General features: G+C 48.7%; 1 protein-coding gene across 4 annotated transcripts in view; it reads right to left on the reverse strand.

Moving 5' to 3' along the window:
• The window catches only part of LOC139265568 (synaptotagmin-like protein 2), a 140596-nt gene that overhangs the window by 11474 nt on the left and 114762 nt on the right, over positions 1 to 14360 (reverse strand). For all 4 annotated transcript variants that reach the window (XM_070882656.1, XM_070882657.1, XM_070882655.1 and 1 more), the window contains one exon: positions 10126 to 10204. In XM_070882656.1, the coding sequence (XP_070738757.1) occupies positions 10126 to 10204 (79 nt within the window). The remainder of the gene's footprint in view (positions 1 to 10125; positions 10205 to 14360) is intronic.

Consider the following 14360-nt stretch of genomic DNA (forward strand, 5'->3'; position numbering starts at 1 on the left):
TCGGAGGACCCCGCAACCTCACCTCTATCAAACGGGGTGCCGTATCAACTAGTTGGGTTCACAGGTAATGAGAAGGCTGGGTTTTTCTCAGTCCCGCTCGCAGTTCGTTTAGGAGCACTCCAAACACAATGGAAGTGCGTCCTGATGAACTGGGAGCAGGTGGGAAAAGGGATTTTGGGGGCAGATTTTATCATCGCTCGCCAGATCCTAGTAGACTTGAGGAATCACTGTCTATGGGGCACAGTGGGCACGGGAGCAGAGGGAGAAGTCATGGTTATTGATAAGAAACAGGGAAAAGGGACTCTATGTACAATGAAGCCAAAAGGGGGTTACGACCTGGAGGTTCTGGTCGGTAACACCCCGGCCGAGTACCGGGCCTATGTGCAAGCAAATCTTGCAGCATTTGCCACCCATAAACACGACTGTGGGAGAGTCACAGGAGTGGAGGTTAGAATAGATGGGGATCCCATGTCCCGCCCGCAAAAGCAGTATGGCTTTCCCCGAGAGGCAGAAGCAGATTTGGAGACAGCTTTAAGCTCGCTTGTCGAGCAGGGTGTTTTGAGACCCATAGCCACCCATGTCAACTCCCCGCTTTGGCCGGTTAGGAAACCGGATAATTCTTGGAGGGCTACGGTGGATTATAGGGTGCTCAATAAAAACATCCCAGCTTGTGCCCCCACAGTAGCGGCGGTTGCGGATCTGATAGGGGAAATCCCTGCATCCGCAACCACGTTGACAGTGTTGGACATATCCAACGGGTTCTGGTCTATCCCTGTACGGAGGGAAGACCAGTACAAGTTTGCCTTCACCTTCCTGGAACAGCAGTATACATGGAGCTGCCTCCCACAGAGCTTTTATAATAGTCCCAGCACCTTTCACCAATGCATGGCGAACTGCTTAAAAGGCTTCAGCCAGCCACACCAGCTGGTCCAGTATGTGGACGACCTGTTGTTGTTCATAGACAGCAGTGAGGAACACAGTCCACTGCTGGCCGAACTGCTGGTCATACTGAAGGAAGGGGGTTTTAAAGTTAACCCCAAGAAAGCCCAGATAGGTCTAGGAGAGGTAAAATTCCTGGGCCTGACAATAAGGGCAGGAGAAAGGGCCATTGATGAGGCTAGAGGAAAGGCATTGCAGGAACTCCCTGTCCCTAGCGATGTGTGGGGGGTAAGGTCTTTCCTGGGAATCACTGGCTACTGTAGGGACTTCATCGAGGACTATGCAGCCACTGCCGCCCATCTGCTCAGACTCCTACATAAGAGGTTCGAGTGGGAATGGGACAAGGGCTGTGAGGCAGCATTTGTCCGTCTTAAGAGAGACCTGCAGGTAGCACCAGCCCTAGGGGCAATTGATGGGGGGGAGGAATTCTTCCTGGAGGTGGCAGCCAGTGGCGACAGCTTAAGTGCAGTGTTGCTCCAGGGGCGAAACAGTCAGCTGAGACCAGTGGTGTACTCCTCCAGGGTCCTCACGGAGGAGAAAAGGGATACTCCAATTGTGAGAGGCACTTGCTTGCCACCCACTGGACAGTAAAGAGAGCTCAGCTCTTTACCAGAATATCCCCCATTACACTCCTCACCCATCATACCCCGATGCAGATGCTGTTGGACGGGAGGATTAAGGACGGGACAGTGAGCAGTGCTAGAATCACTCGCTGGACTCTCCTCCTCTCCCAAATGACTTTAAAGGTCAAGGGCCTCTGCGAGCCCAGGCTTGCAGCAAATTTAATCTATCCAGGGCAGCCGCATCGATGCTCTGTGGAGGGAGTGTGGGACATTAACTTTGGATTTCGGGCAGGGATACACCTCACAGGCCGCGAGATCTACGTTGATGGCTCCAGTTCAGTGTCCGCGGGTACAAGACTCACGGGCTGCGGAGTTTGGGATCCCAAGGCAGGAATTGCCTTGGCTCTTAAACTCCCATGCACCCTGAGCGCCCAGCAGGCGGAACTCTCGGCGGTGATGTATGTGGTCACACACCCCGAGGAATTCCCTACCCCATACACGATTTGCTCGGACAGCATGTTCACTTGCAATTCGTGTACAGAGTATCTGGCGATTTGGTTACGCCGGGGTACACCTCTGCGGATGGGAAGCCCCTTGTGACCAAACCCCTGCTGGAAAAGATCGTGGCTGCAGTGGGAGAAACCGGGGATGTATATATCCATAAGGTAAAGGCCCACTCCAAAACTGAGCCACGGGGGGAAGGTAACCAGCAGGCAGACCTGCTGGCAAGGGAAGGTGCTCACACAGGTTGCCCATGGGACCCATATGAGGCAGGCAGGATAGCAGCAGCAAGAAGCAAGCCAGGGACACAAGGGAGCGTAGGGGCGGCTGCGGCCCCGGACCTTAAAGTAGTCCAGATGCAGGATCCGATCCTGAAGGCTGCCTTGGCTGCTACCAAAAGGGGGGAAAAGGCGGAGGGCCCATACAGTGCTGTAGATATTGCTGTGCGGGAAGGCATGTTGTTTAAAGGGGACAAATGGGTAGTGCCGCCACAATACCGGAGGGAATTCCTTCAGCTGGCCCATGAGGGTCCAGTTGCGGGACACCCTGGGCCGGAATCTACCTGGCAACGGGTAGAAAAGGCAGGGTGGTGGCCAGACCTCCGGGAAGACGTCCGCAACTTCTGTGCGGGCTGTCTGGTTTGTGCTGCAAACAACCCAGACCCTCAGAAAAGGAAGGTGTCTATGGGACACGTCAGGCGGGTAGAGGGACCATGGCAGTCGATCCAGATCGACGACATCGGACCTCTACTGGCCGCCCAGGGAGGTTATAAATACTGCCTCGTCCTGGTGGATGTGTTTTCCAAGTGGGTGGAAGCCTTCCCTTGCCGAACAGCTACCGCGGTGGGGACTGCAAAAATCCTGGTGAGGGAGGTGTTCTCTTGGTGGGGTCTACCTCAAATCGTGGAGTCCGACCGGGGAAGCCATTTCACCGGCCAGGTGATGCAGGCCACCCTAAAGGTGCTGGGGATAAGAGCCAAATGGCATGTCGCCTACAACCCTCAGTCCTCAGGCCCCATAGAACGCCTGAACCGGACCCTAAAGGAAAGGCTGCGCAAGGAGACGGGAGACTCACCGAACAAGTGGGTGGAGGTCTTACCGTTAGTCCTCATGGGAATCCGGGCCAGTCAGTCAAAGAGCACAGGGTACTCACCCCATGAGCTGATGACGGGCCGGATCATGAGAACCCCAGTGCATGTGTTGGCGCCGGTTCTCACCGAAGGGCAGCTCCGAGAGGTGAACCGGGACCGGTTTGTCAGGAACCTGTTTGAACACCTTAAACAGATTCACTGGCAGGCTGCTAGTAACATGGGCAGACAGCATCAGAGTAACCGATTGCTGCTAGAACCCAGCAAACACCACGAATGGGAGATAGGGGACCAGGTCATGGTGAGGAACTATGCTCGGGTCAGGGTTTGTGAAGCATTATATATGGGACCATACAGCATAGTCGACAAGGCTAGCCCTATGGTCTATGCGGTTCGACTGCCTCGCCGGGTGAAGTGGTATCACATTAATCAGTGTAAATTGTTTGACCCCAAAAGAGGTAAAAAACAGAGGGGACGAGCAAGGGAAGGGAATCAGGCACTGGGGGAAGAACAGGCCCCGGTGGATTTGGAGGCTCCGGAGGAGGCAGCGGGCCCCGAAGCTCTACAGCCGGGGCTGGTTCACTGCTCCTGTAAGGCTATCCCACCACTGGGTAGAGGTTCCCAGCCCACTAACAGAAGTAGGGAGAAAGGCTCTACCATTAGCAAGGTTCAAGGGGAAGCTGAACCTCCCATGGTGGATCAGCTGGGGCTAGCCCAAGAGGTGGAGGAGATGGCATTGCAGCCCATAACGTGGGACTCTGCACCGACAGTAAGGAGGAGTAACAGAGTGCCACAGCCCAGGGCGCCGTGGTCCCCTGTTTACTTAGCTCCCCGCCCCAGACCGAGAAGGCGAAAGACAACAGGGAGGGTGCTCTGTTGCGCTAGCAAGGGTCTCCCACCGATTATCCGGGGCTCGGGAGGGCCTTGGAGGGCAGCACAAGACTCATTAAGGGGGACCATACGAGCCCCTCAGCGGAGGGCATCCTGGTCCCCAGGGTACGGTCAGCCGAGTGGTCAACGACGCCTGTACAGTGACAGGATATAGCCTGGCCACCCGGGGACGGGTGGCGGTGTGTATATTTTCCCTTCCTGTTTTGTTACTTTGTGTTGTGTGTATATGTGTTTAGGTAAGGCAGTGACGGTTGGGTACAGCATTTTTTGTGTTTGGAACATGTTAAGTGGGCCGAGCCTGGAGAAGTCTCTCAAGGCAAGGCCATGTTCTTCTTGCCTTTCAGATGTCAATACCTCCCTACTGGACGTTAGTGATGCTGGTATCGCTAAGTATCTGCACCGGGCACCGAGGGGACACCGAGGACTCCCTGGTTTTCGGATGCTCCGGGGGCAGAGCGCCGACAGTGACCACAGGAGAAGGGACTCCGGCGGTGGATGGCCGGGTCACCTACTCCCACGAGGGGAAATGGCCTGGGTGGTTGGGATCGAACTCCACCAAGTACTCCAACCATAAGGACTTTACCTACAGAGAGGCCTCCATCCCCTGCCCGGAGATCACTGTGGCCACTTCCAGAGTGAGAGTGACAGAAGGCAGGAAGGTATGCCTAACTTGCCAAGGGGACATACCTCTGGGACGGTGGTGGTGGCTCAGAAAGCTCAAGAGGGACATGGGAGACCGACACTCGGACTGGGAACGTCTGGATAATGATACCTACCGAACCATCATGGGGTCATCTGGCGGGGTCACGGTGTGCTGGGAGAAATGGTGGGCGTACGACCAAGGAATTTATTTGTGTATGTGGGGATCCACTCGCGTGTGTTCAGAGGGGGTCTCCATTGCTTTTTATAGGTGGTGGCAGGATGTCGGGGATGGGGTGGTATGGTATCGCAGCGGGGAGGCGTGTGTGATCCCCAATCCCCGGGTACCAGTAAATGCCACCGAACTTGTAGTTCGGGAAAGAAAACCCCCACCCACGGCCAAGCCCACCGTCCCACACGAGTGCCCGACAACAACCAGGGGGCCGGGGAATGGTTTAGTGTTGGTCCCTACCGAGAAACTATTTTATCAGGGGGTACACTACACGGTGGCATCAGTGGTGCTAAATCTGACAGAAGTCCGCCTACCTACGTGGTGTCCCCGGGAAACCCAGCTGTTATTCCAGGCTCTGCTGCGGGAGATGTTCCGGAAGTTCTATGAACTGGACTTCGGGGATGTCAAAGTGACAGATTTGTATAAACAGTGGGATAGGGCCGAACCGGGCAGGCAGAGGCGTGGCACTTTAAATGACATTCTTACGGGGTTTAACACCGGGGCGTCCGCCATAAACAGTTTGGATAACATGCAGCTGGCCCTCCAGATAAATGGGTTAAAGAATCAGCTGCGCAAAGTCCTGGGGGACGAGAATACCGTAGTGGGATCCGCGCTCCACGAAGAGGTGGCAATGACAGTTCACTTAAAGGAGATTATCTCTCAATTGGAGGCGCAGGCCAGGGCTGTAAACGACTTGATTCGGGAGGATAGAAACGCCTCTGATCAAGCTGCCCAAAATGAGGTGTGCGTGCTCTATGGGGCCTGGTTGCTGGGAGAGGGACGGAGTAACCTCGAGGATCTGAGACAGGGACAGGTCCCCTCCTGGATCAGCAACCAGCACTTAGCAGCACTGCACCCTTACGATAATATTTTGAGTCCTTGCCAACTTCGTGTAGCGTCGGAAGCCTACCCGGTACCGGTGGACTGTGGAAAGTCAAATCATACCATCATGGGTGTGGTGGTCAGGATGCCCGTGATGGGGGCGTCCCCACGACCAGCACCCCTGTACCGAGTGGAGAATGTGGGAGTCATTCGTGGAGGGGTGCATGTTCGATTCCAAGAGGTCCCACCTTATGTCACAATGTGGGAGCACACTGTGACAGGTACAGACCTCTCGGGTTGTCGGAGCAGGGGAGCACAGGTAATCTTGTGCCCCCAGCACTTGAACACTTTTGCAAGGCCACAATGCGGGTTCAGCACTGCTGGGGCAGAGCCTATCAATTGCACAATGGAGGTAATGGCCCCTAACCACATGCCTCCACAGGTAGCATATGTAGGCAGTGGGACATATTGTGTCACCACAAGTGCCCAACAGTATGAACACGGACCGGGAAGGTGGTGTCCAATACCGTACAGCAGCTTTTGCTTTAAACCCAGGGCAGAGGTTCAAGTGGCACACACCAGAATCACACCCATCCCTGAACCTTCCACGATTCACCTCACGGTACAAAACAACCTCAGCCATCTACAACAATATGTCGCCCAGTTTGGCTATCCCATTGCCCCACTACCTGAGAAACTTACAGCCCTCCTCCAGGCAGTGGATTTGTCACAAAAACATTTTTACACCATGGAGCAGAAAACTGAAATTCTAGCAGGGGAGATTGCCCAGATTAAACCCCCAGCATGGTGGGATTTGGGAATACGTGCAGACATACCTGCGTGGATCCGGGTGGGATCGCATGCCTTAGTAATCGGCCAACTCCTGATTGTAGCATATCTGCTAGTTACAAGCTGTAAGCTCAGGAGAAAAAGAAAAAGAACGCAGTTCCTCAGGCTACTACACAGCCAGGAGAGCCTTTGCTAAACACTCAAGGTGTGTAAACAAAGCTTGACCGCGACACTTAGGCGGTTTTGTTATTTCCAGGGATGACTGCGTTTTTCATACATGGCTCCTGGGGAGTTAGCAGGGCAGGTTTCTTTGTTTTACAGTTGAGACTGAAATGAGACTCAATGTACAATTACTGCTGTAACCTTATGTACATATATGTATGTTGCTGTCGTGTATTGTAACCTGTTGGATTTGTGTGTTTAGTACCGCGTTAAAAGGAATTACGATATATATCGACGGGATCAGTTTCGAGTTAAACTGGGGAAAGTTGGGCAATTTGGGAGACCTAGGGTTTTCTCACCACCCTGAACTTTGACACACTCGAGTGGTGTCTGACTGTGTCGGATGGGGGATTATGTAGGGGAGGACGAAAACCCCCTCATTTTACCCAGAAGGAAAAGGCTGTGGGATCAGTCTGTGCTGTGAATTGAAACCGATGGAAGGAAAACTTTGGGACACAAATGAATTTTAAAAGAGCAGACAAGGCCTGCAGGGGATAAAAGGGGGTGCATTCATGGAGCCCCCCCCCCCCCTCAGTGTTTGGACTCATAGGAAAGGGAATTTAATTTGGAACTATCTACCAGAAAGTTTGAAATCCTAAAGTGCACATGGAAGAAACTACAAACTTTAATCGAATTTGGGATTTTTAAAAAAGATGTATATTGGGTCTGCAAGAAAAGGGTGGAGTCAATATCAAAAGGGCCAGTTTGGACATTGGAACTAATCAAATTGTCTGGGAACTGTATACCCTCGAAACTTGCCCCTTGAAAACATTAGCATTTAAACAATGCCACATACATATTCCAACACCTTTTTCATCAGGCATAGAAATATCTGGCTCAGGTCAGACTAGCACAATGGCTACAGGAGGCCAATGCAATCAACACCCACTCAAACCTTGAGTAGGTTAAGATCAGTGGGAAAAAAAACCTAAAAATCTAAAACTGCTGCATTTTTCAAAATCAAAAAGTCCACCAATGAGAAGAATCGACTTCAGTAGGAGAGGCGGACTGGATAATCTGGCTATAAAAAAAGGGGTTTCTGACGTAGTGAAGAAAGAAGTGATGATTTTCCCTGCCCTCGTGATTCAACAACCACAACCACAAGCCTCTCGACACTGAAGGAAAACCAGTGTCCGAAGACACCGAAGATAGAAGAAACAAACCACCAGACTGCGGAAGGCACAGTAGTGAGTATCACGTCTGGTCCCCAGAACTGCCAACTCAGTTAGGCCAGGAAAGGTGGGAGGTTGGGCATTGCACTGCTAAACTGGTGTAAAGATTTTCGTTGGGTCCGTTTTAGTGGGATTTAGGGGGATTGTTTTGTTGGTGTATTGCTGTTTGTTGAGTTACACCTTGTCAAATAAATTGGAAGCCTAAAGTTCCTCTTGGAATCACCTTATCTCAGTTCTATTGTATTACATCTCCTGATCGTGAGTCTTATGTCAGAACGGTGTAAGGGAAGCTAGGAGCGCCTCGAAAATGCTCAACTGTGTGTCACAGGCTAGGGAAGAAGGGGTTAGGAGTGTTTGACACTCACAGGTGCCTCACAGGCTAGGCATAAGCTGTGGGGATGCACGAGTCTCAAAACCCCCTTCATAAGCTGTGGACACAGTCTCTCCAGGGGTGCTCTTGCAGCACTCAGGGTACCTCACAGGCCAGGCATAAGCTGTGAGGGCAGAAGCCCAGAGAGAGACACCCAAGGCACAACAACCCCGTGAAAACCCCTTACAATGTTGATCAGCTGAATTTGAAGCCTTCTGTTACTGTTTCTCTAGAAAGATTCCTCCCACTCATTTTAAAGCTGAAAATGGCAAAAAACTCAATAGAAACACAACACAAGAGAGCTCTGCATCATCAATCACTCAAATCTGCCCATTGCCCTTGGATGTTAAATGTTCATTTGGTTAGGATTTACTATCTTAACATAGCAGTGGTTGAGAAATATTTGTCCCACTCAGGTTGAACCAAATGCTTTCAGCAGTAGCTGTTGTGAAAGATGCTCACACAAGCAAAGAAAAGGGGCCCATCTCCTCATCACAGGTCCAAGTTCCAGGGTTATCCTGTCATTTGCCTGTGCTCAGAAACAATTCCATTAATTTATAGAAAACTATGACAGGGACTCGTAAATTATGGTCATAAATGTTTATGCCCTCCTCTTCCCACAAAGTGACCTCTTTTTCCATGAAGAAAAATTCTCAATGGGATTAAAAGGCAAAAATGTTCATAACTAATTTTGAAACCATTTTTAAAAAAAAACTAGAATTGGGGGAAATGCCATTTGGTGCAATAATTATACCCTTTTTAATTAATCTCAACTCTACTACCCATTCACCTTCTCAGCTAACTTCCTACAAACGTCCCCCAAAAAAGTACCTTTGATCCCATGTGTACTGTTTGCTTCAATGGTCTTTCCTGCAAAATGTTCAGTCTAAATTCCCTACATATTCATTATTTTTAAATGATGTCCTCCAGTTTCTGAACCCTTTGCCTGGATTAATTAACTATCACCATAAGATTTAAGCCACCTTTCATGTCTCTTCCCCCACCCATCCCCATGCGAACAAATCTAATTTCATCAACCTGTCCTTATAAGATTTCATCTATGATAGCGACAATTAGGATGATACTATCAAGTTCCAGTGAAGTTCCTTTCTGAATAATACTTCCAACACTCATTCATCCTGATGGTTTTTGCCCGCAGTAGGTACACAGGGTTCCAGTTTGTACAGAATAAATCTTTAGTTGCACGAGTTTGGCCTTCACACTTAGCTATAAAATCTGTTACCATCTCACCTCCATTGAATTATGAAGGAATGGAAGTTCCACAAGTGTACCTATGCATTCAATACCTATTTGTGGTTGCTCCAATGAAATGGCAAAGGTGGTTTTTATACTACTTATTTTAGCCAATAACAATCATTTCCAAAGAGGGACCAGTCCTTACTACCAACATGGTCAATTGGGTGTGGGGAAGTTCTTATCCAGCACTGTTACATGCAGGATACATCTGGAGGAGTGAAATGGAGGTGAAGGTTGACCATTACTGTCAAAATTTTCTATTTTGCAAATGGAAGTACGTGATTAAAAAAAAAAGAAAAAGTCTGATAGCTGGGTGACCGAATATTGACGAACCGCTGTCGAAGAATATCGGAAAGTAGGTTTAGGTTTCTGGCTACATTCCCCTACACAGCTGAATCACTGAAGCAGCATTGAGCAGAGGCTGCACATCCTCCCCACAAGCAGGAGACAAGGAGAAGAGAAATTGAAGAAAGCTAAACCCAGCATCCCCTCTGGAGTTTTCAAGTAATATTGATTAATATCTTACCAGCCATCTTGGAAAGGGGGACCCAAATTGAGCACGGGAGAGAAAATAACTGGGATTTGTATACTCTTTGCTGGGCATACTTTGAGGCATCTTTGAAAGATAGATCGATTTTTACCTAAAGCGCCCGGTGGTACGTATTTGATAGCAAGGTTTATTTCCCCTCTGTGGTCTATTCCAACTCCCACTGCAGGAATCTGCAAAAGAAAGTCAAAAATGTTGAAACATGTACAAGAAATGATCAGTTCAGTTATTTTCTGGAAAAAATGGCTACTTGGAATCGAATCTTTACCTGGGTGAAAACAGTGATCATTGTCAATGCAGCGCTGGTGATTGAGCATTGCCTCTTATTTTCACCTCCCCAAAATCAAAATATTCACTGGTCTGGTGTTTTGTTTTTGGAAAAGGAACAGTCTCATGATAAAGTATTGCTACCAGTATCCATGAAGAAATGTGCAATATGTCCTTGACTGTGCCTTGTAAATAATAATGTAGTTCATTTCAGAACTTAAAAAAAAACACATCTATATATCTTGCATCCATACACACCCCATTTACAAATGTTTACTTTCTGTTGTCACATTTGTCAACCTCCCACACCCATTGTAAATTCCTGCATCCGCATTTAAAATGCTTACTTCAGCACATCACTGTAATGACACCCTGCTGCCAGTGGTGGCACTATTGCACCTCAATTTGATGATTCCTAGCCTGTACTGTAGAGAAACTCCTAAGCTTCAATCAACCCTAATTCTCCTTTTCCCAAATTGTCAGAATCTTTGCTATATAACTGTAAATAAGTATATAAAAATAAGGGCAAAATGTACAATTTTAAAATGGGGTCTGAATATTATACGCCTATAGCTTATTAAAAAAATCTTACCACAGCGCACCAAGGTCTAATTATCGTCCGCTCTCTAATCTCGCTTCATCTGAAGACTACACAGTGCCACAGGAGATTGACTAATTGTAATCATTTGTGTCGCAGTGTGTACTATCCCTGGGCGACTTTGAAGCAGTTTTTGGGAGTGGATTGTTCCAGAAACTAAATCTCTCTAACATTCTGCCTTCAAAAGAAAAGTTCAAGTCAATGCACATTTACAGAGTACTTCAAAAGCTCTCCAGATCAATGGATCAGCACAAGGTCTACAACTTAGCAGAAAAGCTGGTTATACGTTAGCAGCAACCTTCAAAATGTCAATGATTGAGGTTTACCCAATTCCAAAACTAAAAATAAATCCAAAAGTTTCAATAAAACTTGCAAGCACAACACCCATTGAAATTATATTTTGTATTTTGATTAAAATTATTTGAAACTTCACTTTTACATAGTCAAATGCAGAAACCCTGCTTACAATGTTATTTTACCACAACAGGGCACCATTTCCCCCCTTCTTGTACTGGATCCTGGGAAGCTACCATTGCTGGCAGTTTGCACTGTATAGAGGTAATTTCCAACTTCACCACCTGAGCAGTAACTTGACAGAATGAATTGCCTGCCCCTTGTAGAATCCGTCTAGTTTGTATTCCACAAAAATCAAGGAACAAAATCAGGCCAGTTCTATATAGGGTGGGCTATCTGCTCCACTGGGTCACTGCCCAGGTGTCATAGTTGAAAATGACTCCCTGCAGATGCAATGTAGGACTTTAGCCAAGATACTTTAAAGAACATTACTTGATTGTGCAATACTCTTTCCCCATCCACATATTCATTAAAACATTTCATTGTTTGATTTGTGAAGAACAACACCACAGTGGGTCATTATTTGCTGTGCTGGGTGATCTTATGGCGGTTACCGGAAGTTAGATTTGACTTTGCACGTTTAGGTTTTAAAATGTTTTGTAAGTTGCTGATAACGCCACAGCAAGGGAAACCGGGTATCTGGTTCCTGAGTGAACATCAACTGTGTATCTCCTTCAGCAATCAGTTTGAAGGGTTGTGAAATTAACAGCACCGGGACTGCGAAGGAAGTGCAAATTAGAGTAGGTGAATTCAATGTCAAATCAGGTACAGAAAGAGAAATAGAGAGGGGAAGAAAGACTGAATTAAGAGAGAGATTAAAAAAAAAAGACACAAAGGATAAGTTAACATTTAAAAACATTTTAAAATTATTTTTTAGATCACCAACAATACCCGAAGGAAAGAGACTCCATACTTTTAATAGTTAATTTTCAGTGCCAGAGGGGTTGTTTGGCAGTAATTAACACTTAGCACGTTGTTAAAGGGTACTTAGATAGGAAGCAGCGAAGCCTGGTCTCCAGTCGTCTTAGATCTCCTTTCCACTGGACCAAGACCTTGCTGTGTCAAGCCCGTGTGGTGGCTGGTGTGCAACGGCCACCCCACGTTAAAATAACTCACGCACAGGCATCTTCCACCCTTTAAAATAAAGTTCGGGGCCTGGAATGTCAGGACCCTCATGGACAACCCCAACAGCAACAGACTGGAACATCGCACTGCTATAGTTGCCTGAGAACTCAGACATTTCGACATAGACATCGCCGCCCTAAGTGAAATCTGGCAGGCAAGGGAAGGCCAACTCAAGGAACAAGGTGAAGGTTACACTTTCTTCTGGAAAGATAAACCAGAAGAAGAACGGGGCCTCCATGGGGTAGGCTTGCTATACAAAATGAGCTAGTTGGCCGTTTCAGGGACTCCCCTTGTGGGATAAACGAATGCCTCATGACTCTTCGGCTCACCCTAGCCCTGAACCAGTGCGCTATGGTCATCAGTGCGTACGCCCCAACACTGGAAGCTCATCATAGGTGGTCCCTCAAAACGAGGATGACGTGTTTCTACGCCAAAAAGATTACAGGCGAGACAAAGAGGAATTCTACTCCAGCCTTGAGCAATCCCTGTCCCGAGTCCCAACGGACGACAAGCTGATCCTTTTTAGCAACTTTATAGCCAGAGTTGGAAAGGACACCGACCTCTGGGGAGGTGTGATCGGCAGAGAGGAGGTAGGGAAAACTAACTCCAATGGTACTCTTCTCCTGACGAAATGCTGAGAACATGGTCTAGTTATAACCAACACCTTGTTCCGTCAGAGAGACAAGTACAAGGCTTCATGGCAACACCCTCGCCCCAAGCACTGGCATCTGCTAGACTACGTCATCATCCGAGCGAGGGATCGCAAGGTCGTCCACATCACCCGCACCATGACAGGAGCTGACGACTGCTGGATGGACCACCGACTAATCCACTAACTGAAGAACAAGGCCTCAAGAATAGATGGAATCCCAGCCAAAGCACTAAAACATAGCGGAGAAGCACTATTGGCGCGAACACGTGAACTCATTTCTCTTATGTGGAAGGAGGAGAGCATACCAGGGAATCTCAAACGCCGTAATCGTGACCATCTTCAAGAAAGGGGACAAGTCTGATTGCGGTAATTACAGAGGAGTTTCCCTGCTATCTGCCACAGGGAAAGTCATCGCAAGAATCCTCCTCAATCGCCTTCTCCCTGTAGCTGAAGAGCTCCTCCCAGAGTCGCAATGCAGATTCCACCCACTAAGGGGCACAATGGACATGATCTTCACCGTGCATCAAATCCCATAGAAAGGCAGGGAACAACACCAACCCCTGTACATGGCCTTCTTTGACCTGACAAAGACCTTTGACACTGTCAACCGTGAGGAATTATGGAGCATTCTCCTCAAGTTCGGCTGCCCTCAAAAGTTTGTCGTCATCCTCCACCTGCTTCACGATGACATGCAGGCCGTGATCCTGACCAATGGATCCACCACAGACCCAACTCACGTACAGACCAGGGTCAAGCAAGGTTGTGTCATCGCATCAACGCTCTTCTCAATCTTCCTTGCTGCAATGTTCCACCTCACATTCAGTAAGCTCCCCGCTGGAGTGGAGCTATACAGAACAAACGGGAAACTGTTCAACCTCCGTCACCTCCAGTCCAGATCCAAGGTCATCCCATCTTCCATCATTGAATTACAGTACGCAGACGATGCTTGCGTCTGCGCACACTCGGAGGCCGAACTCCCAACCATCGTCAACACCTTCACCGAAACGTACGAGAGCATGGGCCTTACACTAAACATCCGTAAGGCAAAGGTCCTCTACCAACCTGCCCCCGCCACACAGTACTGCCTCCAGATTATCAAAATCCACGACGAGGTCTTGGACAACGCGGGCCATTTTCCACACCTCGGGAGCCTACTGTCAACATGGGCAGATGTCGGTGACGAAGTCCAACACCACTCTCAGTGCGCCAGTGCAACCTTCGGTCGCCTGAGGAAGAGAGTGTTTGAAGACCAGGACCTCAAACCCAGTACCAAGCTCATGGTCTATAGAGCAATAGTGATACCCGCCCTCCTATAATGCTTCAGAGACATGGA

This window comes from Pristiophorus japonicus, chromosome 6 (assembly GCF_044704955.1).
Source record: "Pristiophorus japonicus isolate sPriJap1 chromosome 6, sPriJap1.hap1, whole genome shotgun sequence".
In the NCBI taxonomy this organism is placed as follows: domain Eukaryota; kingdom Metazoa; phylum Chordata; class Chondrichthyes; family Pristiophoridae; genus Pristiophorus; species Pristiophorus japonicus.